The sequence below is a fragment of the Trematomus bernacchii genome, unplaced genomic scaffold, assembly GCF_902827165.1.
Source record: "Trematomus bernacchii unplaced genomic scaffold, fTreBer1.1, whole genome shotgun sequence".
In the NCBI taxonomy this organism is placed as follows: Eukaryota; Metazoa; Chordata; class Actinopteri; order Perciformes; family Nototheniidae; genus Trematomus; species Trematomus bernacchii.
The window spans coordinates 3,675,970-3,701,159 of record NW_022987973.1 but is presented as its reverse complement, the minus strand read 5'-3'; the positions used below and the strand labels follow the sequence as shown (position 1 = coordinate 3,701,159).

At 40.4% G+C, this 25,190-nt stretch overlaps 2 protein-coding genes across 6 annotated transcripts in view; both read left to right on the top strand.

The window, feature by feature from the left end:
• Positions 1-1,645: 1,645 nt before the first annotated feature.
• LOC117471615 (PWWP domain-containing DNA repair factor 3B-like) lies at positions 1,646-9,215 on the top strand. 2 transcript variants are annotated; one of them, XM_034116733.1, is made up of 13 exons: positions 1,646-1,867; positions 4,477-4,734; positions 4,860-5,100; positions 5,604-5,738; positions 5,848-5,918; positions 6,339-6,415; positions 6,721-6,781; positions 6,884-6,959; positions 7,045-7,095; positions 7,217-7,455; positions 8,483-8,704; positions 8,837-8,925; positions 9,017-9,215. In XM_034116733.1, exons 2-13 carry the CDS (start codon positions 4,606-4,608, stop codon positions 9,117-9,119), a joined length of 1,494 nt encoding a protein of 497 aa, XP_033972624.1. In that variant the 5' UTR covers positions 1,646-1,867; positions 4,477-4,605; the 3' UTR covers positions 9,120-9,215. The 2 variants fall into 2 exon arrangements, with proteins under 2 accessions (XP_033972624.1, XP_033972623.1); XM_034116732.1 differs by having other exon boundaries at positions 1,647-1,867; positions 5,601-5,738.
• A 3,762-nt stretch (positions 9,216-12,977) lies between these two features.
• The window catches only part of ahctf1 (AT hook containing transcription factor 1), a 22,271-nt gene continuing 10,058 nt past the window's right edge, over positions 12,978-25,190 (top strand). Inside the window, exons 1-29 of one of the 4 annotated variants that reach the window (XM_034116266.1) lie at positions 12,978-13,220; positions 15,124-15,250; positions 15,536-15,686; positions 15,882-15,984; positions 16,188-16,368; positions 16,548-16,755; positions 17,220-17,336; positions 17,471-17,555; positions 17,689-17,839; positions 18,250-18,382; positions 18,641-18,822; positions 19,001-19,062; positions 19,590-19,718; positions 19,836-19,926; positions 20,137-20,226; positions 20,578-20,718; positions 21,026-21,130; positions 21,458-21,551; positions 21,701-21,824; positions 21,960-22,016; positions 22,175-22,321; positions 22,496-22,686; positions 22,850-22,994; positions 23,141-23,272; positions 23,519-23,666; positions 23,837-23,987; positions 24,093-24,203; positions 24,371-24,515; positions 24,687-24,902. In XM_034116266.1, coding sequence (XP_033972157.1) covers positions 15,130-15,250; positions 15,536-15,686; positions 15,882-15,984; positions 16,188-16,368; positions 16,548-16,755; positions 17,220-17,336; positions 17,471-17,555; positions 17,689-17,839; positions 18,250-18,382; positions 18,641-18,822; positions 19,001-19,062; positions 19,590-19,718; positions 19,836-19,926; positions 20,137-20,226; positions 20,578-20,718; positions 21,026-21,130; positions 21,458-21,551; positions 21,701-21,824; positions 21,960-22,016; positions 22,175-22,321; positions 22,496-22,686; positions 22,850-22,994; positions 23,141-23,272; positions 23,519-23,666; positions 23,837-23,987; positions 24,093-24,203; positions 24,371-24,515; positions 24,687-24,902 — 3,711 coding nt within the window. In that variant the 5' untranslated portion in view covers positions 12,978-13,220; positions 15,124-15,129. Of the gene's footprint in view, positions 13,221-13,386; positions 13,467-15,123; positions 15,251-15,535; positions 15,687-15,881; positions 15,985-16,187; positions 16,369-16,547; positions 16,756-17,219; positions 17,337-17,470; positions 17,556-17,688; positions 17,840-18,249; positions 18,383-18,640; positions 18,823-19,000; positions 19,063-19,589; positions 19,719-19,835; positions 19,927-20,136; positions 20,227-20,577; positions 20,719-21,025; positions 21,131-21,454; positions 21,552-21,700; positions 21,825-21,959; positions 22,017-22,174; positions 22,322-22,495; positions 22,687-22,849; positions 22,995-23,140; positions 23,273-23,518; positions 23,667-23,836; positions 23,988-24,092; positions 24,204-24,370; positions 24,516-24,686; positions 24,903-25,190 lie in introns of those variants that run through there. The other 3 variants (XM_034116264.1, XM_034116265.1, XM_034116267.1) reach the window with 3 other exon arrangements.

Here is a 25,190-nt window from a genome sequence, read left to right as displayed (position 1 = left end):
TCAACAGTGTGCTCTTTCTTATACTGAGTTCCCAATGCTCTCAAAACTTGTATTTAAAACCAGGAGAAGCAAGCAAGTGATGTGTTGTGTCTATCCAATCCACTGCGCGTCGCCTCAGCTCCGTATACTCTACACACACACCCACAGCACGACATTACACACATCAACAAGTGATACAAACAAACAAACAATCTTCAGAGGGGCCGGGTCTGTCTGAGCCCTCTTCCAATCGTTGCACCGGGCCCGGGTAGGTAGGCCTACATGAGGGCCGGGGTATATATGAGTGTTGTAAAACGTTGAAGTGTCAGTGGTTCAACCGATCTGAATCACTACCTGAAGCAGTCACATGGTATCGACTGGCCTAAAATGATACAATCATACACCTTTCACTAGTGATGTTACATATTGCGCCGAGGCTTCGGAGCGTGTGTCGAGTAATCCCGGAAGTTTTTAGTGAAGCTTGTATCGAGGAGGCTTGTATCGTTTTGGGCCAGTGACGTCACCGATGACAAACGGCCGGCCCACATCGTCCGAGTGACCCATCGGGATTCATCCCGAACGTCCCCAGTCCGCCACTGGTTGACTCACAACCACAGGGTCCCTGGTTCAACGACTGGTCAATAACAATAAGCCTTTCTTTTTGTTTATAAAAGCTACAGCTAAATTAGATAATGTAGTTAATAAATGTATTCTTTGATATGGTTAGCCTTTCTCAGGCTACAACATGGTTAAGTTTACGAATATTATTAAAGAATACAAATCCCTCTTTGCAATGTTTACCAACCTCCTTAGGCTTTTCAATCACAATCATTAAACTGAATAAATACAATATTGTTAACATGAAATGGAAAATATGATTTTATGTTTAGAGTTATTCTAAGGCTTTACTCATTGGGAACTCGGTATGAGATGATAGAGCACACTGTTGAGATGTCAATGTGAAGCTGACCATTGAGCGGCATCCAAGCATCCAACCATCCAAGCAAGGAGGCAGAGGCAGAGAGTTCAAATATAACCCAGTGTGGGCATTTATTAAATCATTGGCACATGATTCACAGCCTCAATATGACTGTTGTTACCCGTGAACACAGTCCACAAGGATCTCACACACACTACCTCTCCACTGACAAGGAAAACAGAGCCTAAATACACACACACTAATCAGGCCAATAAGACACAGGTGGGGGGGGGAGGAGACAACACAGGGCACCAGGTGAACACATTCACCAGCCACAGACAAAACGGGAGGGGGAACACTTTCAAACTAAACCACATGTGCAATATTACAAGGCCCGAAGCCGTCAGTCCACAGTGACGAAGTTACCTTCGTCACAGTCAAATCTGCCTGTTTGACACACTTTGACCAACAGGGGGGGTTTGTGCTCAAATGAAGCCTCATGAGAGTAACCCTTTTGCGAACCTGGAAAGCTTCAAAGCTTCATAAGGCTTCATCTCGCCATCACTACCTTTCACCAAAAACTTCCTGGGTTACTCGAACCACGCTCCGAGCCTCCGAAGCCTTGGCGCAGTACGTAAACGTCACTGTATGTCTTGCCCAAAATATTAATTTATCATTCAGGATATTTAAGTTTGCGCTGCGCACTCCGGGACTTTAGGTGGCGGTATTTCGGTATTATACATGATTAACCAATACTAGTAGTTAAGTTTGTTCACAACTGGGAGTGCAACACTTCGGTTTGACCATCGTATATTAAATGTTGCTTCTTTATCGCAGTGTTTAAGTGTTTATGCACTGCCTGTGAAGCATTGCAGGTGTGCAGGCACGACGAGAATGTCTGTATTCTTTATGTCTTACTGAGGCTTATTGGGAACTATCCAAACAAAAGGCTGATCTTGTCTTTTTAAGGTGAGTGGTCACTTGTATACTATTAACTATACGATTTGCTTTAACCTGAGGTTATGTTTATCAACGTGATAACGTATCAAACATGGGTTCAAATTACAGTTTGCAGACATGTATGGCAACCATTGGAATACATGTTTTGTTGTGCCTTTAGATATCTTCCTGTAAACGCTTAGCAACACATCGACTGAAAACCGTGCACAATGTATACTGTTTATCTATGGGGTGCACTATGAATGTGTTGCGTCAGCAAGAAAACCATTTTCAGCTTTCATTGCAGGGGAATGTTGGGGGTGAGTTTGTTTACTAATTTAGCAATTTACCAACTAGCTAGCCACACAAACAAGGTGGATTGTGGTTGAGCTTGTTTGCTTTCAACAGTGGACTCTACACGACTTTCTGACTACACAACAACGTTACTGAGGAAGCTTTTAGCCGCGTTAGCTTATTTGCAAATCAAATGTCGGATCCCGTTTCCGTGGCGACAGTCTTTGATGTATTTTCGCGAATTTAGCTAACGTTAGTGCTGTTACATGCTGTGCCGAGACTTCGGAGCGTGGTTCGAGAAATCAATTACGTTTTTGGTGAAGCAAGTATCGAGGCTTGTTTCGTTTAGGCCAGTGACGCCGTCGATGACAAACGAAGCCTCGCTGCCCGTTTATACCACGTGACTGCTTCAGGTAGTGCTTCAGATCGGTTGAAACACTGACACTAGTTTGATAACACTCTGCCCCTCCTGTACCCGGGCCCGGTGCCACAGTCGGATTAAGAGGACTCAGACCCCCTCTGAAGATTGTTTGTTTGTATCACTTGTTAGTTAGTTTGTGTCACTTGTTGATGTTTGTACTGTATCGTGCTGTGGGTGTGTGTATAGCAGCGACGTGCAGTCAGGGGAGGCAGGGGAGGCAGAGCCTCACCTGTCATACTCCAATGTAATGGAAAAACAATTAAAGAAAAACTAAATAATAATAATAAAATGTTTCCACTGATCTTGTGTAAATGTGATTTGTGTATGATTCCAATCGCTTTTTATAGTCAAAATCAGCAAATTTGCCGAGCTCCGCTACGGGAGCGATGAGAAGTGAGGCAGGGACGAGCTCTGCCTCACGTAAGCCCACAGTAACTTGCTGGAGCCCGGGCACTAATTTAGCGCTGCCACTTATTTTGTGAGCGCGCTCAAGCCATTTACTGTGGGGTAAGGTGAGGCACAGATGAACTCTGCCTCACTTCAGAATGCGTCACCCCACAGAAACTGGCTGGAAAGCGGGCACTAAGCGCATGCCTGTTACCATCTCACTGTAGGTCACCAATGTAATGTTTGTAGATCCCTTTATTACATTTATCCTCGTCATCCATAGTCTCTAAATAACTTACAGTATTTCACGTATGATATTTAGGCTAACTGGTCTTTGCGTTTTGCCGTATGCATTCCCGTGGAGCCTGGGCCTTAGTTTGGTTTCCTAACCTGCTTACTTCTCCTAGTTTTAAATAAAACTTTTGCACTAGATTATACATTCCGATTCAAACAATCTACAAACAGAAAGCAGACTAAGTATTTCAAATTTCAGAGAGGAGATGGCTGTGGCTCAGCTGGTTGATAGATGATTCTCATCTGGATGGTTACCGGTTCGCGACCGGTCAATCCTCCATATTACTTTTTCATTCTTAAAAGCGTCAGCGAAATATAATAATGTAGTTAATAAATGTCAACTTGTTGTTTAGTATTTCTTAGGCTATAACATTAAGTTTACGATAAGCACCGTTTTTTCCTGTTCACACCGCAGCGGAGCCGGCTCTAAGCACCAAAAACCGGTGCTTACCAAGCACCAAAAAATTGTCGGTCAAGAAGCAAGAACCACATAGGCCTACGTCACGCTTACATCGGAGGGGGGCGAGATTAACCTGAGCTAACAGTTTATGGCGAGTACGGCAAATAAAAGTTGTAACAAGCAGTAGCGCTGAGCAAAGTGACTAGAACGCAACCACACACTTATAAAAAAAACACACTTTATAAAGTCAGGCAACACTAACCAGGCTTCGTGTGATTCTGTTTATTTGTACCTTACTTTGACCATCCGTTCGCTGTCAGTAGGGGCTTGGACTGGGAGCCATAGGGTCGCCGGTTCAAGTCCCCGACCAGACCTAAATATGGAGTGTGGACTGCTACTTGAGCAAGGCACCAGACATCGCCCTTCCCCCCCCCACTCCCATTGCCCCCCGGGCGCTGTACAATAGCTGCCCACTGCTCCTAGTACTAGGATGGGTTAAATGCAGAGGTGTGCTGAGTGCTCTGCATGTGTGACTGACTATTAAGGAGGGTTCCATCCCTCCGATTCTATCTTCTATATCTGCCTGTTTTACACTCTTTGACCAAAGTCTTAATTTGTGTGCAAATTAAGCCTCGAGTAATGAACCCGTTTGCGAACCAATTGGCTGGAGAGCTTCAAAGCTTCATGAAGCTTCATCTCACCATCACTAGTTAACATACGCAAATGCATGATATGATTGCAAAGATTGTCCTAACATGGCCTTAGTGTTAAGCGGAAGTACATCCTCCACATTAGGTTGGTTTAACAACACATTTCTCACTCTTCCCCCTTTCTCTCTCTCAGCTGTCAGCCCCATGACATCGGCCCGCTAAATGTCATACTTTGACATTTCACATCTGATCCAATGAACTCAAGGGAAGGACTACACCAGTTCATACAGTAATTAAAGGTAAACTTACAGGTAATATTCAAATGGGACCGACACAAGACGCCCCGCTGACCTCCACGCCAGTCCGCAACTCCTCCAAAGACTTCCTGTCCAACATCTCCAGAACAAAAGAAGTGGAGCCAGAAAGCAGCAAATTCACCAATGAGTTGGAGGTGTTTCATCATTTCTCTTTTGCTGATATTGTTTCTGCATTTTGAGCCAACACATTATTCAGGATCCACAGTTAATTTCAGTAATAATCTTAAACTTATTTTTGATATATTTTTTTCTGTTGTAGACATCAGAGGTAGATTCATCATGCTGCCAATCAACATCTGTAAAAGAACTTGCTCCCGCTTCCCCGATAAGAAGACTTAGAAATAGGGTGGTGAGAGAGCAAATACAGACTCGCAGCCAAACCAGAAGAACTCCAGCCAAGCGCAAGCGAGGCAGGACGCGGAATGTGCAGATGGGGAATTTAAAGAAGAAAACCACATCTGAGTCATCGGGGCACTCCACGCCTGATGCTGCAGAGCAAGGTATTGTCCAGCAATATACCATTATTGATGATAACTGTGATATTTAAAAAAAGAAATACATATTGATACTATGTTAGTAATATACATCTTATAATATTGTATTAATAATCCACCTCTTTAATCATTTATGTTTAGTTCCATTTAAGCTTGATTTCTTCCTATAAATGCCAAAAATGCACCTTTTTTAAAAAAAATAAAAATAAATTGTATTTGACTGAAATCCTTATATTATTATACATTTTATATTTTTGGTACATTTTGCAATGATATCGTTATCATTACTTATGTTGGCTAACATAACTTTTTCTGTGCATCTCATGCATCATCCTCACAATCCAAAACGTGATAAAACATGCTGTGGTCTGTGAGGAGTTTGGTAGGGTAGCTACGGCTGCTTGTAGTTTTGTAGAGCAGGTATAAAATAACTCGGCTAAACTAAATAATCAGATCTAATTCTGTTATTTTGTTTTCCTTTCAACTACACACCCACTCCCCAAAAGAAGACTCTGTACTGTCTTCAGATCTGTCAATAGAGCTGAGTCACCATGAGGAACAGGTGCCATCTTTGTTCTGCCAGGATGATAATCCTAGTGAGGAGGACGAGGAGCTACCCAGTTTTTTGATGCAGCAGGAGAAAAGTAAGAGAGACTGCGATGACTGAAAATATCCTCTACATACAAGGACTGGATGTGGGCTGGATAGTATGAACATACTGTTAACTTTAGGTGAATTGTCTTTGTCTTGTAGATCCTCCAGCCATTACAGGAGGAGCGTTTGTGTGGTACAAATATAGAAGTTACCCATTCTGGCCTGCATCGGTGAGTGCAGAAACCTGTGTGGAACTGATGATGGATTTGTCATAAGCACATGTTTTTGCATCCATACAGAAATTAGCTTTTTATTTTTTACATTGGAGAACTTTACACTTTGCTTTTTACCATTTTTGCTCAAGGACTTAAACATTTGCTTAGTATTTTTTAAATCTTCTGTCGTACATTTCAGCTTAATTGAAAAGCAATTGGTTGACTAATCACTTTAGCACTGTTAAACTAGTCACTGTGGTATAGTTATGGGTTATAATTCTATATGTTCATTTCAAGTAGATGTGTTCACTGGGGAAAGTCAATTTGCATGGATATGTTGGTGACTCAAAAAAAGAACAGTTCTCAAATGTTTACAAATTAAAAAAGCCTTAATGTTTCACTTTTATTTGATTCAGTACAATTTTTTCTTTGCAGGTAAAAAGTGTGAACCGTAAGCAGAAAAAAGCGAGCATCATATTCATTGATGACCCATTGATTCACCAAAAGAAAGGGTAGGAAATTTAAAGGAATTTTCTATCACTGCTTTGTTGGATATCTGCTGTACTTTTACAATGTATAGGATTGTTATTACAGGTTGTAAGGACCAGATATTATCTTCCAATTCTGATCTTGGTGAGAACACCTGAAATGAGCTGTGTTTTAAAATAAGTTAACGTTAATTAAAGTAATGTCGTAGGTCTTAAAAAGCCTCTTTTAGTCTGATGTAATGTTAACAAATAAAAAAACTCATGAGTTGGCACACTTTCAAATCATCAGTAGTTGGTATTTTAGTTGAATTTGTTTTTGTTTTTTTAAGGTTGGCTGTGGCTCTGAAAACCCTGAAGCCTTTTGGCTGTGAAGAAGATCATGAGCTGGAGGTAAGATTTGCCCATGAAATATACACTGAGTATTTTTAAAATGCTGTTGTCCTGTAAATCAGTGGCAGACCATAAATGTCTCTCAAATGTATTCTGTTATAGTGTAAAGCCAAAGAAAAGTATAATGCCGCAATTGAGTGGTCCTTGGATCTTATAACAGACTACAGAATAAAGATTGGTAAGTCCATTTAACTGTTATGCAGAAAGAAACAACATTGTTCGGACACTACTGAATTGGTACTAATCATGTTTTGACTTTGCAGCTTGTGGCTCATTTTCTGGCTCCTTCATCGAGTACTTTGCTCACGACATGAGTAGGTTTCGTGCCACCGCATAATATTAGGCCACTGCAGAATGTTAAACAATGACAGAATATGAAAACGTATATACACCTGCATCCTTTCTTGGTCCTGACCATGCTCTTCACTTTTCCAGGCTATCCATTGAGGAGAAAGTACCCGAAAGCAGCCTCAGAGAGACTTACCATCCCCAGTGAATCGGCGGATGTGATTGAGGCACCATTTCAGGATGACGGCTTCAGTGACCAGCATGAGGAGGTCAGCACGAGTTTAAAAAGGTTGCTGCCAGACCGAAGTCATGCCACCCACGACCGTGCTAACGAAAAGCTGGTACATTTCATCGTAAAGCAGCGCATGGTGGAAGGACGCCTTCTGGTATGATTAATGGAGCCTATTGCATTGCTGTTTAAGTTCTTGCTCTTTGCAAACACTTACTAATTTCTTGTGGCTTTTTTATGTGAAAGTATTTATATATGAAGGAAATATGTGCAGATGCATTCCTCTGTCAGTGCAATTTGTGCAAAAATGTTCTATGACATTAATTCATAGAACCCATTCCCTGGTATCCAAATATTCCTGCTTCTTCACTTTTTTCTTACACATTATAGACAGCATACAGCATTCACAATGCAATTTCTTCAGGAATTGCGTTCTCTAGTTTCAGTTTAATTTCTTCAATTTTTCTTTAATTTATTTGACAGAGAATGCATGTGCAAACGTTGTCCTTGGTTACGCTTTAAAACTATGTCCCACCAATGTTTTAAAAGTGATACTTTTGCAATAGATTACCTCATGTTTTTTTTTATTTAACAATGGAGTCTCTGCTGTTGAGTGCAAGAGAAACATCCACTATGATATTTGAATGTTTTGAAACATTAATGGATTAAGATCAACACTTGCTAAATGAGCACTGGTCCTTGATGATGATGATAATAATAATACATTTTATTTTAGGCGCCTTTCATGACACCCAAGGACACCGTACAATTTGTTAAAAAAGAAAACGCTAATAGGCAACAGAACATGATAAAAACACAAACAGGAAATCATGGAGGAGACAATCAAGTGGACACAAATGAAACATATAATGGGGAGCACTATGCGAGTAGGCAGATTTGAACAGGTGGGTTTTTAATTGGGATTTGAATATGGTGATTGTGTCTGACTGTCGGATGTGCGGGGGGAGGGAGTTCCAGAGTCTGGGAGCAGTGCAGCTAAAAGCCTGAGCACCCATGGTGACGAGGCGTGGGGTGGGGACGGTTAGCAGACCAGCAGAGGAGGAGCGGAGGTAGCGAGACGCGGTGCACTCCTGAAGGTCACTTAGATCGGGGGGGGGGGCCATGTTTTGTAGGGCTTTGTAAGTGAGCAGTATCAACTCACCCTCCTGTATCGCTCTACTTAGTCTGTGATCAGTGGGCAGCAGCCGTCCAGGTGGCTTCGCTCCTTTCGGAGTGGCGATCGGAGTAGGGTGGTGAATGTATTCTTGGAAGATGACCAGCAGTTGGACCAGGTCTACAGGTACCTGAATGAACTCTACACAACAGCAGAGGCCATCGACCCTTGTCTACATGGGATGGAATCCATGAAGCTTGTCTCCTTTGTCCTGGATGTGCTTGTTCCTGAGGTGAGCTAAAGCTTCATTCGCGCTCATTTTGTATTTTTCTATATTGTGTCATATGGTATATTTTTTTATATTGCAGTTCACAGTGGTATGTATGTGGTACATGTGTATTAAGATTATTGTTCTCCTGTGAAGGCCATCATCTATGCCATTGCTGGGGTGGACAATGTCCCAGTAAAAAAGGCAGAAGAAAAGTACCTTAAAGGACGATGCATAAGTAAAAGGTAGAAGCGTAATGAGTTAAACCTTTAAAGAAAGACATTGTCACACCATATATTAAATATGATCAGTGAATGTTGTTTTCTTTCATTTCAGAGAAATACAGGAGTTTGACCAAATGATTGAGCGTCACATGAGGTGTCAGAGCACTTCTGATTTATTGGATGACCCCATCAGTGAGAAGGCTGATGTGAAATAATTGTATTCTTTTTTTCAAACATTTTTTTTACAAGCAACGATGAATGATTTTGTGCCTTTTTTTTATCTCTGATAAATCTGAAATGATTTAATTCAATTCTCCTTTGCCTCTTTTTTAAGGTGCATAACTATAAATCGTGGGTTATCACTGCAGAAATAATGATAACAAATGATAGAGAATGTGATTGGTATACTTTTGGAATGAGGGCAATTATTGTCTGTGTACAGTGCTAAATCCTTTGCAAAGCAATTTTTTTGTTTTACAAATTATTTGTTTATCCGTCCTTAAAGGTGAGGTAGGTAATTTTGGAGAAACCAGCTCGAGTGCGCAAGAATTTGAAAATACACAGCCGGAAAAAATCTGCCACTTCCTTACAGAGCCCCTCCTCCAACACACACGAACGCGCACATGGCCAATGAGGGCACGAGATAAGTTTGTGCACAGATGGAAGGCTGACAGGCAGGTAGGCCATCCAGCTATTTTAGCTGGGCCGGCTAAAATGATTGGTCATGCTTTTTACAGTATTACGGCTTCCACAGATGACATTTTTTTTATGGATTTTTTGTCAAAGCACTTAAGATATTCATTGCTATCGGGATGTTAAGAGCATTCCATGGAATATAACAAAAAGTGTATCTCGAGCCGGTTTCTCAAACTTACCTACCCCACCTTTAAATGCTTATGTGCTATTAATTTGTCAAACAGTAAAGGCTATTACACACTAAAGACTTGACAAGTGCTTTATAAAACACGGATCTTTTATCACAAGTTATCACAATATGCATCAACAACAGCTCAACCACCATGGGGCCAACAATTGTAGCTCTTGTCTAGAAGGTTGTAGCAATATCTATTGTCAATAACCTTGTTTTAGAAAATATATATATATTGAGATCATGCTAATGCACTGGTCTCCCTCCCCCAAAGTCCTACACAAATTAGGTTGATTCCTTTGCTAAAAAAGAGACCAGAACAAACAAGGAAGAAGATTAATTATACTGATAACCTTATTTATAAATATAATTGTTTTAGTTCATTATCAGCATCTTTGACAATATTGTGGTGAAAGGCTAAAGTGTAAATCTTCCGCGGTCATCATATTCTGCAGTCTGAAACAGATGTCCTAACAACCACAAGAAGAAGCATTGTGCTAAGAGGAACAATACATCTCAAGCTAAAAACCATTGTGACATCAGTACATCTGTGTATTTTTCTCCATCTTTATTCATTTATACTTATTATTTGGTATTTTTAAGCTTCAATCTTTTCTTCCACCTCGAGAAGTTGATATTTTTTCTGCTGAAACACTTTAGTCAACTTTAAGCCGTTTGAAAAAAATGTCATTATGTTTGTTTATTTATGATCTATTCAATAGTGGCACATTTCCACTTCCAATGGGACGTCAGGCCTGTTGTGGGGGTTCTGCGTTATTTTAATACCTCCATGGGTTTCTGGGGTGGGTGTGCAGCAGCAGTTGAAAGAAACGCTCGGCCTCCCTCAAACAACTGGGAAAAACCAAATTAGTATCAGATCCAATAGTATGTGTCCTGCAATACTGGAGGCTGCAGTTTCAGGACCGCAATACTAGGACCCTAGTTTTTTTTTTTGCAACATCGCCACCTAGGGAATTGGATGGCCGCAAAAGTACAACCATTGAGTATTGAGTCTACTACACAGCGAGTCTGTTTTAGACATTGTAATGCTTGTTATTAACGATCTATGAATGCATGAAAATACTTGTGTTTTACAGAAATTAAAGAAATATGATGAAAATATGTTCTGTGTTATTGTTGAGCAAACACATAATAACATACATTGTATTGAATATATACATACACACAATGGATATATAAAGTATTTCAGTGTGGAAGTAGATGGTATGGTTATGGTATTTAGCAGACGCTTTTATCCAAAGCGACATACAAAAACTTAAGCCACTAAAACAACCATAATTAACACTAGAATATTAATACAAACTTCAATTTATAGAACAACAATAGTGGTGATGACAACAATAATATGAGATTAGCCTACACTAGAACTGGGGTCGTTTGGCAATAATAAAATCAATCACACACGTGTCACAGATTAAAGCACATAATAATACTTTGGGTTAAAAACAGCAATGTATAGCACTATAGCCGAGACAAGGAATGGATTTATCTGATTAGTTTGTATAATTATATTTCCCTGTGCTATGGGCAAACTTTTTTCATTCGTGGTCCTCGTTGGTGGGATGAACTACCTGTGCTGTCCATTCAGCGACAGCCTTTGTATTTTCAAGAAGCTTTTAAAAACTCACCTTTTAGAACATCTTTCTAATTAGTTCATATATTTGAGTCTTACTCGTAAATGTAATCATATAGTTATTATTTTGTCATCACCACTATTGCTAGTCAGTTTTGCAATACAATTATATTTGTACTACTAAATAACATAAACGTAATCAGCCACTTAAACTAAAGTGAATCGGATGAACGCACGAGAGGCACACAGTGACATGAGAATATTCGAATAAATAAGTAGCATATAGTGAGCATATAAGGCAAGGCAAAGCAAGGCAAGTGTATTTATATAGCACCTTTCAACACAAGGTACTTTACAAAAATGAAAGACATTAAGAAAATGGCATTTAAAAACAGTCATTAAAAAGCAAAGATAATAAAATAAACATTAAAAGAAAAAATACATGGATAAAAGTTACAGTGCAGTTTAAGATATGAATAGTTCAATTAAAAGCAGCGGCGAAAAGAAAAGTCTTCAGCCTGGATTTAAAAGTAGTCATATAAAATAAACTCGGTTTTAGAAGCTTTCTTAGAGAAATATTCACTCCAATCCGAATCCAAGTGTTGTTAACCCTTAGATGCATAAGTGGGTCTTTTTGGACCCGGTGAGGTGGTTTTCTTGAAGTATCTTTGTAATTACATTTTTTTATCATTTCATATTCCAGCTATTCCTCAAAAAACATGTTTTGGATATCATGCCATTCTAATTTTAAATTTACATTTTAAGAAATTGTAGTTTTTGTATTACTACCCCAAGCTTCCATAAGTGGGTCTTTTTGGACCCGGTGAGGTGGTTTTCTTGAAGTATCTTTGTAATTAAATTTTTTTTATCATTTCATATTCCAGCTATTCCTCAAAAAACATGTTTTGGATATCATGCCATTCACATTTTTAATTTACATTTTAAGAAATTGTAGTTTTTGTATTAGTACCCCAAGCTTCCATAAGTGGGTCGAAACTGACCCGCATGCATTTTCTATGGAATCCTATGGGAAAACGTTTTTTTTCAAAATGTAAAAGAAATTTCTAAAATTATAAATAGTGAAAAATTACATATAAAATATTTTTAGTGTGAACCAAAATATAATACTAAATATTATACAAGAGATTTTTCTTAACCAAAATGACAAAAATTGCATAAAAACACATTATTATTCTAATGCGGGTCCTTTTGGACCCACTTATGGAAGAGTGTAGGTTCCAGTCACTCGTGCATCTAACGGTTAAGTGGAGAAAAGCTTTTATTTATTCACTATTGTTCAAAGAAATAAGGCATCATACCTCATAGCACTTACATTGGACAATTTAGCTAGGGTATAGGAATGCGGTCCTGAAACTGCAGCCTCCGGTATTGCAGGAACATGCTTCTCATCAGATTGGGAAATGGGTAAAGGGGTTATTATGTTTTAGTAAATTATTATGTTAGTTATAATCCAGGAGTTTCTGGTAATGCGACATTTTAGGTATCCTTGCCATTAAAACCATGGATGTTTAAGAAGATTAAAACCAGAGAAGGGAGATAGCACGCCCAACCGGAAGAGGGCAGCAGTAGTGTTCACTGTGCCAGATTCAATGCCGGCGAAGAAGAAGTGCAGGGAGCAGTTTCCAATCGTGGAAATGGCGCTTTGAGTGGAAACCTGAAGTCAGAGGGAGCATCTCGTGCTTGGCAGTCTATAGAAAGCCCCAAAGGGCTGTACGTATGTGTTGTACTTTGAAAAGGAGCGGAGTATGATAGGGGAGAAAGGGAATCAGGAGATTCTTCAAGGAAATCTGAACATCCGTGGCTCTAAAAAAAGCCGTCAATAACACCAGACAGGTAACCTAAACGTGGGTAGCAGCTAGCGGCACATTGCATCACGTTTTAGCTAGCAGTACTAGCTCCATAAAGTCGTTATGCTGCTGAAATTCCCCAAAACAAGAATTGCAGTTGGAGCTCAACTTGTGACTGAAGAAGTCTGGCTCTAACGCGATGTTGCCATTGGCTACACACTTACGTTGATCTAGTTTTGTATTGCTATTACGTTTGCAATGCTACAGCTAAAGGAAGACCACTACATTACCTGTAAGTGTAACGTTACCTACCTTACTTTACTGGTTCAGGGAAAGACAATTAAAGTCTGCTACAAGGAAGTTACGGTATGTAATGGTTCCAGTGAAATAATAACGTAGTTTCTGGATGTCAGCCCTAAAATAGGTCACGGAATCTTTGCTATCATTAACGCGAACGGATCGCGTTAGCGAAAGCAGCAACGGACCTCCAGCTGGACTGGCTAGCCGCCTTGACTAAACTACCCTAGAGTTAAATGTTTATCGGCGTTAGTAAAGATGATTTGTTGGAGCACATGTCCAATAACTCATCAGCAGATGCAATGTGCCCATAGCTCGTCAGTAAGACTAACTTGAGACGGTGAATTTAGATAAACTGTGATCCTGCGTGACCTTGCAAGCTAACGGTAGCCTGCTAATGTGCTGTATACATATTGTCATTACATTCTTCAGCCCTACATTACATCCACACACATATATATATATATAGTGTATGTATTTTGTGTTTAACATCAATGTGTATTTTATTGTACAAAGAATGGGATAATGGGTTTGTTTACATTAAGTCTAGCTTAAGGCTAACTGCAGTAGACCAAGCTAATCTGTATTTTGCAGATGCTAACGACAGAGCTAACATTAGATAGTTAACTGACGTTCAAACATCTTTATCGTCCATATATTGTTTGATACGTTTGCCGGTTGGATGAATACATTGATCTGGGTTGTAACACATTGCGAGAGTAACACGTTTGATGGATTGTCAAACGCAATAAGTGACACAAGTGAGATGTTGTATTTGCTTATATTTGGTTGTGAACACTCTATCGTCTGTAATAGTGTAGTGACACTTTTAAGTTCTTACATTGTGCTTGTTTAAAGTTAATTCTTACATTAGGTCTACATGTTTTATCACTTCATGGCATGTGGCTGCGTAGTGACAGGCATGTTGCGCGGGAGTTCCGTTGAATCAAATGTGTTTTGAATTCTGGTCACAGAGGGCAGTATTGTGTCCAATTTTGGACACTGAAACTTAAGGGCAAATTCAGGTAAAGAAGGCTTTGAAAACACCACTGCATACCAAACTGCTGGGTATAATATTATCTTGGTGGATGACTAGATCAATAACAAGGCAGAGGGATAGTATACACACACAGTTGAGTGAAAAATGGTTATAACATAAGAATACAAATAGATATACATCTTGGCTAAAAATGATAATACAAATATCAGTGTTAAAAACATCACACATAAGCTATTAAAACAACAACATTACAACATGTTTCACAATAACACTGTTTTTTGTCAGATGTAGAGCAGCAGTGTGTCATCATTTTGTTTTTGTTGATCTGAGAACAGATCCAGTGGCACCAGTTGTTAACACATTTGCTGACAACTGGGGGTGCAACTGTGGTTCGGAAGAAAGACTCCTTTGTGCTGTAAAACCCAGTTGAGCAGATAAAGCCTGAAGTGAATTTAGGGAGTATAAAGGGCTCAGAGTGTTTTTATTTATATTTAGGCTTATACATGAACATATCTAGGTTAGTGTGTTGTTGCGTAATTATGTTTTGACCTTCGAACTCTAGCAACACGATTGCAATATTTGTAAGGTGAAGGTACATTTACAAACTGCTGTTTCTAATATGCCATATATTGTGTTGATTTTGTTTATGAAGTGAACCATGCATGACCTGACGGCCCAAGTCACCAGCAGCCTGCTGCCGTTTCCTGGGGTGACTATAGATGCTCTGGGAGAGGATGAGATCACCCTAGACTCTGTGTTACATGGGAAGTTCACTGTTGGTAAGCCTATTTTCGCTGATCAGTAATCTCTGTAAATGTTAATTGTATCTCCCGCTGATTTTAATTAAACACTCTTTCCATCCTTCCGTTAAACAAAGCTTTACATTTACATTTTTGGATGCTTACATTTGAGGTTTTATCCCCAAATACAACTTGTAGAACTACGAGCAGGTCAATTGTTAATTCAATCATGAGCTGTTTATTCTTGAACATGGAAGCTAACTTAGTGGTAATACTGGATCAGATCGCACTAACATTGCACTTTTCATGTCTGTGTGTGTGAAGGCCGGAGCGGGCTTGCCTGGCTGGCCTGCGGCCCCCATCTGGAGGTGGTCCATTCAGTGACAGGAGAGCGACTGTCTGCATACTGCTTCAGTGGTGGAGGAGAGCACCCCCCCACTGTCCTCGCTGCCAGGGACTTTAGCTGGCTAAAAAGGTCAGAGCTTTCTTCCACTACCTTTCTCTTTCTATCTCTTTGATGTGGATTGTAGTCCAAACAAACTATAACATAGTATTAAACTTGTAATTTGTGATAGTCAACAAGTGTCAGAATGATGTGCTTCCAAAAAAAAGATGTGTTCTTTTATATATGCTAACTTTGCTAATGCTTTTTATTATTGTAATTTACTAGGTCTGGATTACTTGTCGGCTTGGAGGAAGCAGAGGGAAGTGTGCTGTGTCTTTATGATTTGGGACTATCAAGGGTGGTCAAAGCTGTTGTTATACCAGGCAGGGTGAGTGGGCAGTGCACCAGGGTCACCTCGACTCTGATCTGGTCTAGGTGGACTAAATCTTCTTAAACAATGATTTAAATGTACCGGTTTAGGGCAACATATATTCTTGCTACTGGTATTTAAGAGAAGGACATCCTATCTTATCCTATCCATCAGAACTTCAACACTTTCTTTCTGTTTTCTTTCCATCCTCTCTGCTGTAGATTACAGCTATTGAGCCGTTAGTGAGTTATGGTGGAGCAAGTGCTTCGACCCAGCATCTTCACCAAAGTCTTCGCTGGTTCTTTGGCATTGCCGCCGTAGTAACAGATCTCGGCCATGTTCTGCTGGTCGACCTCTGCCTGGACGACCTGTCCTGCAGCCAAAGTGAACTGGAGGCTTCAGGTGAGGAGCTTGTGTGATTGAACTCTTCTATTCTAAAAAGAAAATGGATATATAAGGATGCGAGCCTATAGGCCTCTTGAGGCAGTAAAATACTTATTGTCTTGCTTTCTGGATTTCTTGCTACAAACTTGTTTCTCCACCTGAAACCATCTCTCTTTTTATATTTACTCTGTTCACAGACCTGCAGGTAGTGACCAAATCTCCAGCCGAGATCCCCCGGCTGAGAGAAGTCGGCACCAGTCAGGGCAGACATCTTTGTCTCCAGCTGAATGGGCCCAGCGGTGTTGGAGCGACAGCTCTGCAGTACATCTCCAGGACCAACCAGCTGGCGGTGGGATTTTCAGATGGAAACGTACAGCTGTGGAACATGAAGACTCTAAAGAAGGAGTGAGTTTTTGTATTTCTGTTGACTTCCATATTCTGTGAAAGTGCGAAAAATGCCTGGGTGTCAGTTTATAGACAATCCTTTGTGAGGCCACATTGGATTATTACCGTTTGTTCTGTAATTAGTATTCTGTAAAGACACAGCAGGTAAAAGGTATGATAAAACACAATAAAGTTATTAGTGATCCCTCTCTGTAAAATAAAGGAAGAAAAAACGAATGAATACAATAAAATATATAAAAACCTATTAAATAAATAAAACAAAAAACATTCCGTACAACAAACTGTAGGTTTTTCATCACAAACATGTTTCATATCCCAAGAGCCATATGTAATGTAATTGCATGTCTGTGGTTGCTTTTTTATTCATAAGCAGCTATGATTTACTTTCCATTTTAGGCTCAACGCTATGCATTTTTAATTTGAAAAATCACCATGTGTTAATAAATGTTTGCTTCTATGTGTAGATTCCACTCCCAGTTAGAAGGTGGCAGGGTGCCTGTGTATGCCTTCACCTTCCAGGAGCCAGAAAATGACCCCAGGAACTGTTGCTACCTCTGGGCTGTCCAGTCTTCTCAGGACCTGTAAGTCCTGCATTAAACACATGTTTTCTATGTTATTTGTGTGAATTTAAAGAGGTGAACTCATGGCATATTTTCCTTGAGATTCTGTAGGTTCTTATTTTCCCCTTGCCTATTTTTCTCTCACTCCCACACAGCGAGGGAGATATGGTCAGCCTCCGCCTACTTCAGCTGGCTTTCAGTGAAAGGAAGTGTCTTTCATCTGGGAAGATCCTCTATGAGGTTTGTAGTGCACACAGAATCACACCACTAGAAACCCTCACTCTACTCGTGATGTTTAAGTCCCAGCTGTTTTACTATATATATTTACTTTTCTTGATTTACATTCTTCCCTTTTTAACTTGCTGTCTCTCAGGGTCTGGAGTACTGTGAGGAACGTTACAGTCAGGAGTTAAATGGCCCAGCTTTCCCTCTCAGGTCCCAGGCCACCAACACCCGCCTGCTGAGCTGCCAGACCATCGAGAAGTTCCGACACCATCCTGACAGAGACGACAGCATGAACGAAGGTTAGCCCGCTTCCCCTGAAACTATCTGTGGAAGATATGAATTTCTATGGAACAACTTTGTGCAGATTTTAAGTATTTCCAATCATATTTGAATATGCTGTGCTTTGACATTGACAGCGTTGTGGTAGTAGAGAAATATAATCTTTGAAGAAAAAAAATCATCCTTTTTGTCTATCAAAATGAGATAGTCTAGGCCAGGGGTGCCCACACTTTTTCAGCTTGGGAGTTTGAATGGTGCCAGTCATTTTAGTTGCATGTTCTGTGCCTGATTAATGTGTTTTCATTAAAACTGCTTCTACTGTTACTATCTACTTGTGGAGAACAGTCTTTGTCCTTTTTTTTGCGTACTTCCTTTCTGTTCTTAATAACCCTCCCCTTTCTCCTTCCTCTCTCTCACTCCACATGTACAGTTGCATCTCCAGACACCAGTGTTTCCATCTTCTGCTGGCAAGTCAAGTCCTACGGTCAGGGAACCCCATCCACCTACATCGGGGTTTTTGACATCAACCGTTGGTACCACGCACAGATGCCAGACTCTTTGAGGTATCATTGAGACTGATTTTGTATTTTTGAGTTCTTAATTTAAATACGTTTAAAAGAAATTACCAACTTTCATCACATCCTTTTTTTACAGAATATTTTCAACAGTTGCATACACTGAAAAGTTATTTTGAAGATTTGGTTGAAGCCATTTTTGTGTTGTAATAATCTCATATAAACCCATTCAAAAACTAAACTCCTCCATCATTTTGATAAATCATCTTTCACTCAATTTAACTTTCGCTTGTGTGTTGCTTTCAGAACGGGTCAGTCTCTGCAAAATTGTCCCTACCTGGCAGTTTGGTCTCTGGACCCCGTGGTGCAGATGGTGTCTAAACATGTTCTCCTGGATGTGCTGGTGCACGAGCGCAGCCTGAGCAGGGGCCTTCCCTTCACCTCCCCCCCACCAGAACAGTACTTTAACCCCACCACATATAACTTTGGTACGTGTAGACACTATATGTGCAACAATGTGATATCTTTTTGTATTATCTCCTCTTATCCTTCTGTATTTATGTGGCCTGTTTGTGTTGCTCAGTATTTGCTTGTGCAGCCTTGTCTCTGAAGCATTGTTCTACTGTGAAGGTTGAGTAAACAGTTTTTCTTGCTTTCATGTTCCAGATGTTACCTGTTTGATCAACTCTGGAATTGTGCACTCGACCTGCTCTGGGTATCAGAAAGAGGTGAGATTCTTGTGTTCAATTTTCAATCATACATACTTTCACCTCATCATTAATTTTATGACATTGCATTCAATTTGTTGGAAGCATATTTGCCCGTACATACATTTAAAGGCATGCTTCTCAATGTTTGCTTTTTAGTTTACACAGCCTTTTCCTGTGTGTTGTCTCAACAAACTTAGGATGTGAATTTGTGTTGTGCTAATGCTACACAATAATTTCCCTTCACAAAGAATTTGGATATGTCAAGTTGATTTGAATGGAAATCACAGTTAAAAAAAAAAATGGCCATCCCTACTTTCAAAAACTCCAAGCTGATATCTTTAAATGTCTTGTTTTTTTCATTTGAATACTCAAAGTCATCAGTTTAATGTGATTGTAATAGAGAGAAGCAAAACAGCATTTTCGATTGTCTAAATAGTTGAAGATTATTTATCTATCTATTAACTTATTGATTAGTCAACTTATCATTGCAGCTCTAATGGAAAATAGGATTATTTTAAACCTTACCTCACCTTTGTTATCACCAGACCCTGAGCTTTTTGAAGAAAGCTGCTCCTTGTTCCAGTGAAGTCATCTCCAACAGCTACTCTCGTTGCCTCATGTCCGGCCTCCTCTCCTCTCGCCTGGCTGACACCCAGCCCTCCAGCCTCTCTCAGGTACACACACATGCTAAAGTGACTCCCTTTTTTCATTTTCCATTACAAAACAATTTCATAATTTCATTCAGAAGACCTGGCAATAATTTGTACACGTAACGTATTGTTGGCCTGTAGGAGGAGCAGCTGGATGCCATACTGTCCACAGCGGTGGAGACCAGCTCCTTGGGAATGATCACTGGCTGTATCAAGCAGTGGACTGCAGAAGGTGAGGAGTCATTGGGATTTATAAAAACTGTCAAATTGTTTTCAAAATGTTCACGGCATTATTATGCAGCCATATATGCAACTATGCTGGCAACGCATGCTCTTGTTTCTCTCTTTGGCTTCATCTCATACATTGAAACGTGTCGTTACTCAGACCCTTTACATAAATGCATTCAACTCTAAAGCTTTTCATTTTGTCCCTTCTTAACAGAACAACCAGGCTCTGCACTGAACCTGCGCTACATCCTGGATTGGGCCTGGAACAAAGTGGTCCAGACCAAGGAGGACCTGGATGGCATCTGTAAGTTGTAATATTATTTTATTTTTAATGAAAAGACATTCTGAATTATACATATACAAGAACCGTAGAACTTTTAAATACACCAAGTAGTCTCAGTAATGCTTAAATGTGCTTTTTTTCGTTTACATTGATCATCTTTGAACTAGTGAAGTGATCTTATGAAGTCTTAAGAATTGTTGTCAGTTTTAAAGAAATGGACATCTGACAAACCTTATTTTGGTGACCACTCAGGCTATTTAGTAATACATTTAAATAGATTAGATCTGATGTGTTTGCAATGTAAAGTAACCCTTCAGGTTGATTATCCATCCTGTTTGCATTTACATTTGAATGTGTGTGTTTGCTCCCTAGGTGCACCGCTGTTTGACAGCTCGTCCAACTTCACAGACCCTCAGACCATGCAGCTGCTGCAGCACAGCCAGAGACTGCTCGGTAACCTCAGCACCATCTTCCACTGTCTGCTCAGTGAAGCTCAGGAACTCACACAAAAAGGTGCAATATACTCACACACACACATACACACTTCACACACATGTAAGTGTTAGGTTTTTCTTGTGATGTCAGTGAAAACCGGTCGAGTCAGCACACAAAAAAAAGTTTGAACTCTTATTCCTGCTAAACTGTTTTAATGTGTATTGAGTGTTAGAATCATTTAAAATAGTATCTTTATGGTTTATTACTGAGCTATAATGCAGTGTCCTTTGATCAGCCATATGTAGTGACCGAGAAGCTCTTGTGATGTTGTTTTGAGTCATTCAGGTTTATTGAGAGGCTTTGCTTATATTTGTTCCTTGTGTAGGCCTGGTGGGTCTGATAAACAAGAACTTGGTGTCCAGTCTGATTTCAAAGTACGCTCAGGTGGTGCTCTGGTTCTGTCGCACCGGTCTGCTGCCGGAGGGATCAGGTAAGGTGTTGCTGGCATAAACATTAAACCTTTTGAGCAATTTCACACTACACTTTTCCTCTGAGTCAGTGAAAACATTGTTTGCTAACAGGACAATGATCCCATTGACCTACAAATATCTTAAGCATAAAGGAATTGTGGAATGTGCAGTTAGGGTTTTGTCTGGATGCCGTTAACAACATTCAATTGAAAATGTTTCTGGTTTTTGAGTTGGTAATGTTATTTACTTTTTGACAGAATATTATCTGCATGTTTTTTTGGGTTGCCAAACTTTTGAATATTACTGAATTCTCACTGTATGAATGTAACTGCCCTCCCCACCAGAAGATGACGCTCTCCAGATCTCCAGGCCTTTCTACACTCACTCTGTCATCAGCAACTATTATACTATACGCAGAGAGGAGCTCACCAGGCTGTCTAAGTGAGTAATCTTTGCTTGAAATCAATTCAGTCTTGCATATATTTTAAAATCTATGAATGCAGCTACCAATATTTCTCTGAATTATATATTTTTTATGACGGTGTTATTCTAAGTTGATATGATGCTGACCCTCTGCTGGGTGTTCTCAGGGGCAAGTGGTGTGCCGACTGCCTGATGATTGACGGTTTGGTCGGCCAGTGTGGTGAGCGCTTGATGAACCTGTGGAAGAGGGATGAGAATGGCACTGGGCAGTACCCTCCACCTACATTGCATGTAAGCGTTAAGCAAATGTATTCTTTATTTCTTTTTTTTTCTACATTCTCTTTCGTGTGTAATTTAAATTGTATCTGCTGCTTTTACAGTGTGTAATCTTTTGATTTTATACCTGATTTTTGTATTGTTCCACAGGCGTTGTTGGACATCTATCTCCTAGACAACATCGATGAAGCAACCAAACATGCAATTGTATCCTTTCTATTGATAATGCCAAGTTATGTATGAAATCACTTGCGTGGTGTTCAATGGGTTAAATGGCTCATTTAATTGACGATCTAACTGATCTTAGTTGTAAATCTCAAACTCGTAAGCCTACCTCATGTATGATCCTTGACCTGTTGTCCCAGGTGATTTACCTGCTGCTGGATGTTATGTACTCCTTCCCCAATAAGGAGGGAGCATCAGTGGAGTCTTTCCCCCCAGCCTTTGCCATCCCTATCGGACTGGTGAAACTAGTTCAAGGCCTCTGGCTGCTGGACCATCACGACCACCAGGTACACCCCCTCTGACACATTTGACTGATTTCGTTTAGACGTAGATATGGATATAAAGACGTGCAAGTCCAGAGAGCTTCAAAAGTTTTAACAAACAACATTATTGTCAACATGATTGATACACTTCATTAATTCACTCTCTTATGACACTAATGTTCTCTTTTTCCTGCTCAGAGTTCCTTCGAGTTGCTCCTGCATCCAGCGGCCTCTCAGTGTCAGTTTGAGTGGCAGCATGAGCGTGTCCTGCATGCTCTGATGTGCCAGAGCCAACACGCAGTGGCACTTCGATACTTCCACGTTACGAAGCCCCCAGTTTCCTCCACCTCCCAGGCCAAACTCTACCTGTCGGTACTTATACACAACAGGTAAGAGCAAAGGGAAAGGACCGTGTGCAAACCACTAGCAGAAACAACTTTAATATAAATGTACTATAAAACACAAGAAAACATGTCTCTTTGTTTTAGGAAATGAGCATGATAAAACCCCTATGTCAGCTCTTGATGTCTTATTTTACCTTTGTTAATCCAGGTGTCTGATAGAGGCGTGGTCCTTACTTCGGCAGCACTCTAATCATCTCAACATGGAAGAGCTGCTGGCCTTTCTGTATGAGAGTTGCCAGGAGCTGGGCCTCATCCCCGAGCTGTTCAAACTTCCTCTGAGCGTCACTGAGCAGGTGGGAGGGACACAAGTTCATTATCTGATTTTTTTCTTTTTAAATCCCTGACCCTCCATTATTCTTCTTGTAGATTATTCCTTTCTTTTGTTTTTGGATTATAAAGTCAATGCCTCAAATTCACGGATCTTGGGTTTGTGTTTCAGGAAGGTTTGGAGAAGTTCCTCCAGGGGACAGGGGGTCTCCAGAACAGAGAACTGCTGATGGTTCATTACCTCCAGCAGGCCAACTACATTCCTGCACTGCAGCTCAACCAGAGGCTCAAAGTGAACTTCGCGGTAGGTTTGACGCTCTGGTATATTGTATTAGGGTTATTATCCCAGCATTAACTTGAGATATAGTTTGTCACATTTATAGTGCTCTTATGTTTTGTTAAAATATGACTCGTATTCAACAGTAGAAATTCCTTTTTTTTTTATCAATTTAGTCATTTCTCCAAACATGTAAATCCTATCAGTGTGCAAGAAAGAAGATACTCAAATCCCATAATATTTATAAACACATTCTCTCTTCTTTGTTTGTAGAATGAGCGAGACCCAAAGCTTAAAGAACGGTCCAACACCAGGAACTTGATATTGGATCAGTACGGCAAAGTTTTGCCCAGAGTCCAGAGGAAAATGGCAATGGAGAAAGGGAAGCCGTACCAGCATCCCAACGCCATCCACCGAGAAAGTGAGGAGATGCCCAACTTAAACTTTTTGTCTATTTCTATTTGCTCCAAGAAACATATATGTTGCGTGCAACCACAGCATTAGGGTCTGTTATTTTAGTTGAAATGTAATCTCTGCTAAAGTTACATTATTTATCCAATATAAATAATACACTCACTTCCTGTGTTACAGTTTCTCGGCCACAGCCACTGTCAACCATCACCAGACGCTCCGTCAGTGAGAAGGTGATGTCGAGGGCCGGCTTCATCAACAATGTTCTGTCCAAGATTGAGGAGGTGTGGTTGGGCAACGGAGCTTCACCACAGTCCTCCCAAGGCAGGAGGTGAGCAGAAAATACAAAAATGGCAACTAAAGTTATTAATTTTTTATTGGTTTTAAAAGAATAATCTTGGTTATTTTCTAATCTTTAAAAAAATGTGTCTGCCAGTCCGAGGAGGGCAGCTGATGCTCACAGCCCCAAGCCCTCCTCCTCCTCCATGGCCCTTTCTGAGCCATTCCTGGGGACTCCCATCACCATGACCTCCAGACGAAAGTCAAGGTACTCTCATGAGAGCATGTTAGGAAAACCAAGCAAAGCCAACCATACACATTAAAGAAAACACTTGATAGCTTTATTCCTCTGACACAATTTAATCAAAAACAAGTTGTTTGATCATTTATCATAAAGAACAAATAATAATGTGATGTTAATATTTATCTAACCAGGCTGAAGGACTTGGTGGTTCACCCCTCCTGTACGACCCCCCGCCCTCTGCTCAGTCCTCCCGGACCTCCCAGCTCCTGGGTTTCTCCGAAGAGCATCGGCAAGGCCCCTGAACTCAGTCTGCTGCAAACACCACAGGTTGTCAAGGTAAGAAATCAACACCTAAACGCTTACTCCATCACGATATCCTAAGAAGTGAAATCGATTTGAAAATGCTGTTTATATATATATATTTTTTCTTCTTCTCAATAATTGACTAAGTAACCCTGGATCATTTAGAGTATTTGTTGCTTACACTTCATGTTTTTGTTTTTTCAGCGAGCGCGGGCCTTGGCTGCTTCTGGCCCCGTGTTCTCTGCCTTCACTCCCCAGTCCATCCTGCGCAGCAGCCTGAGGCCCACACCCGTCGCCACCCCGTCTGCTTCTCCAGGACGCTCCATCACCCCCCCACTCCGCAACAAAGAGAGCCGGATCACCTTCATCGATGAGGAAGAAACTCCTGTATCGGAGAAGGGCATCCGATGGACCAATGGGGTAAGACCAAGCACTATATGGCAGTGGTGGGTCGACTCTCAGAAGCCACCTCACACGCCAAAAAACACCAACTCTAACTAATTTCTGCTTAGAAATGTCTACTCAACCATTATCCCCATTTAGCTGTTTAGGTTTTTTGTTTCATTTTGTCTTAATTAGAATTGTGACAGTTTGGGAAAATAATAAATACTGCAACATAAACATACGTTACGAGGCAATGTGTGAACTAGTCCTCTTAAATTTGGTTAATCTATGTGATAGAATTATGTCATTTATAAAGTTGGTCTT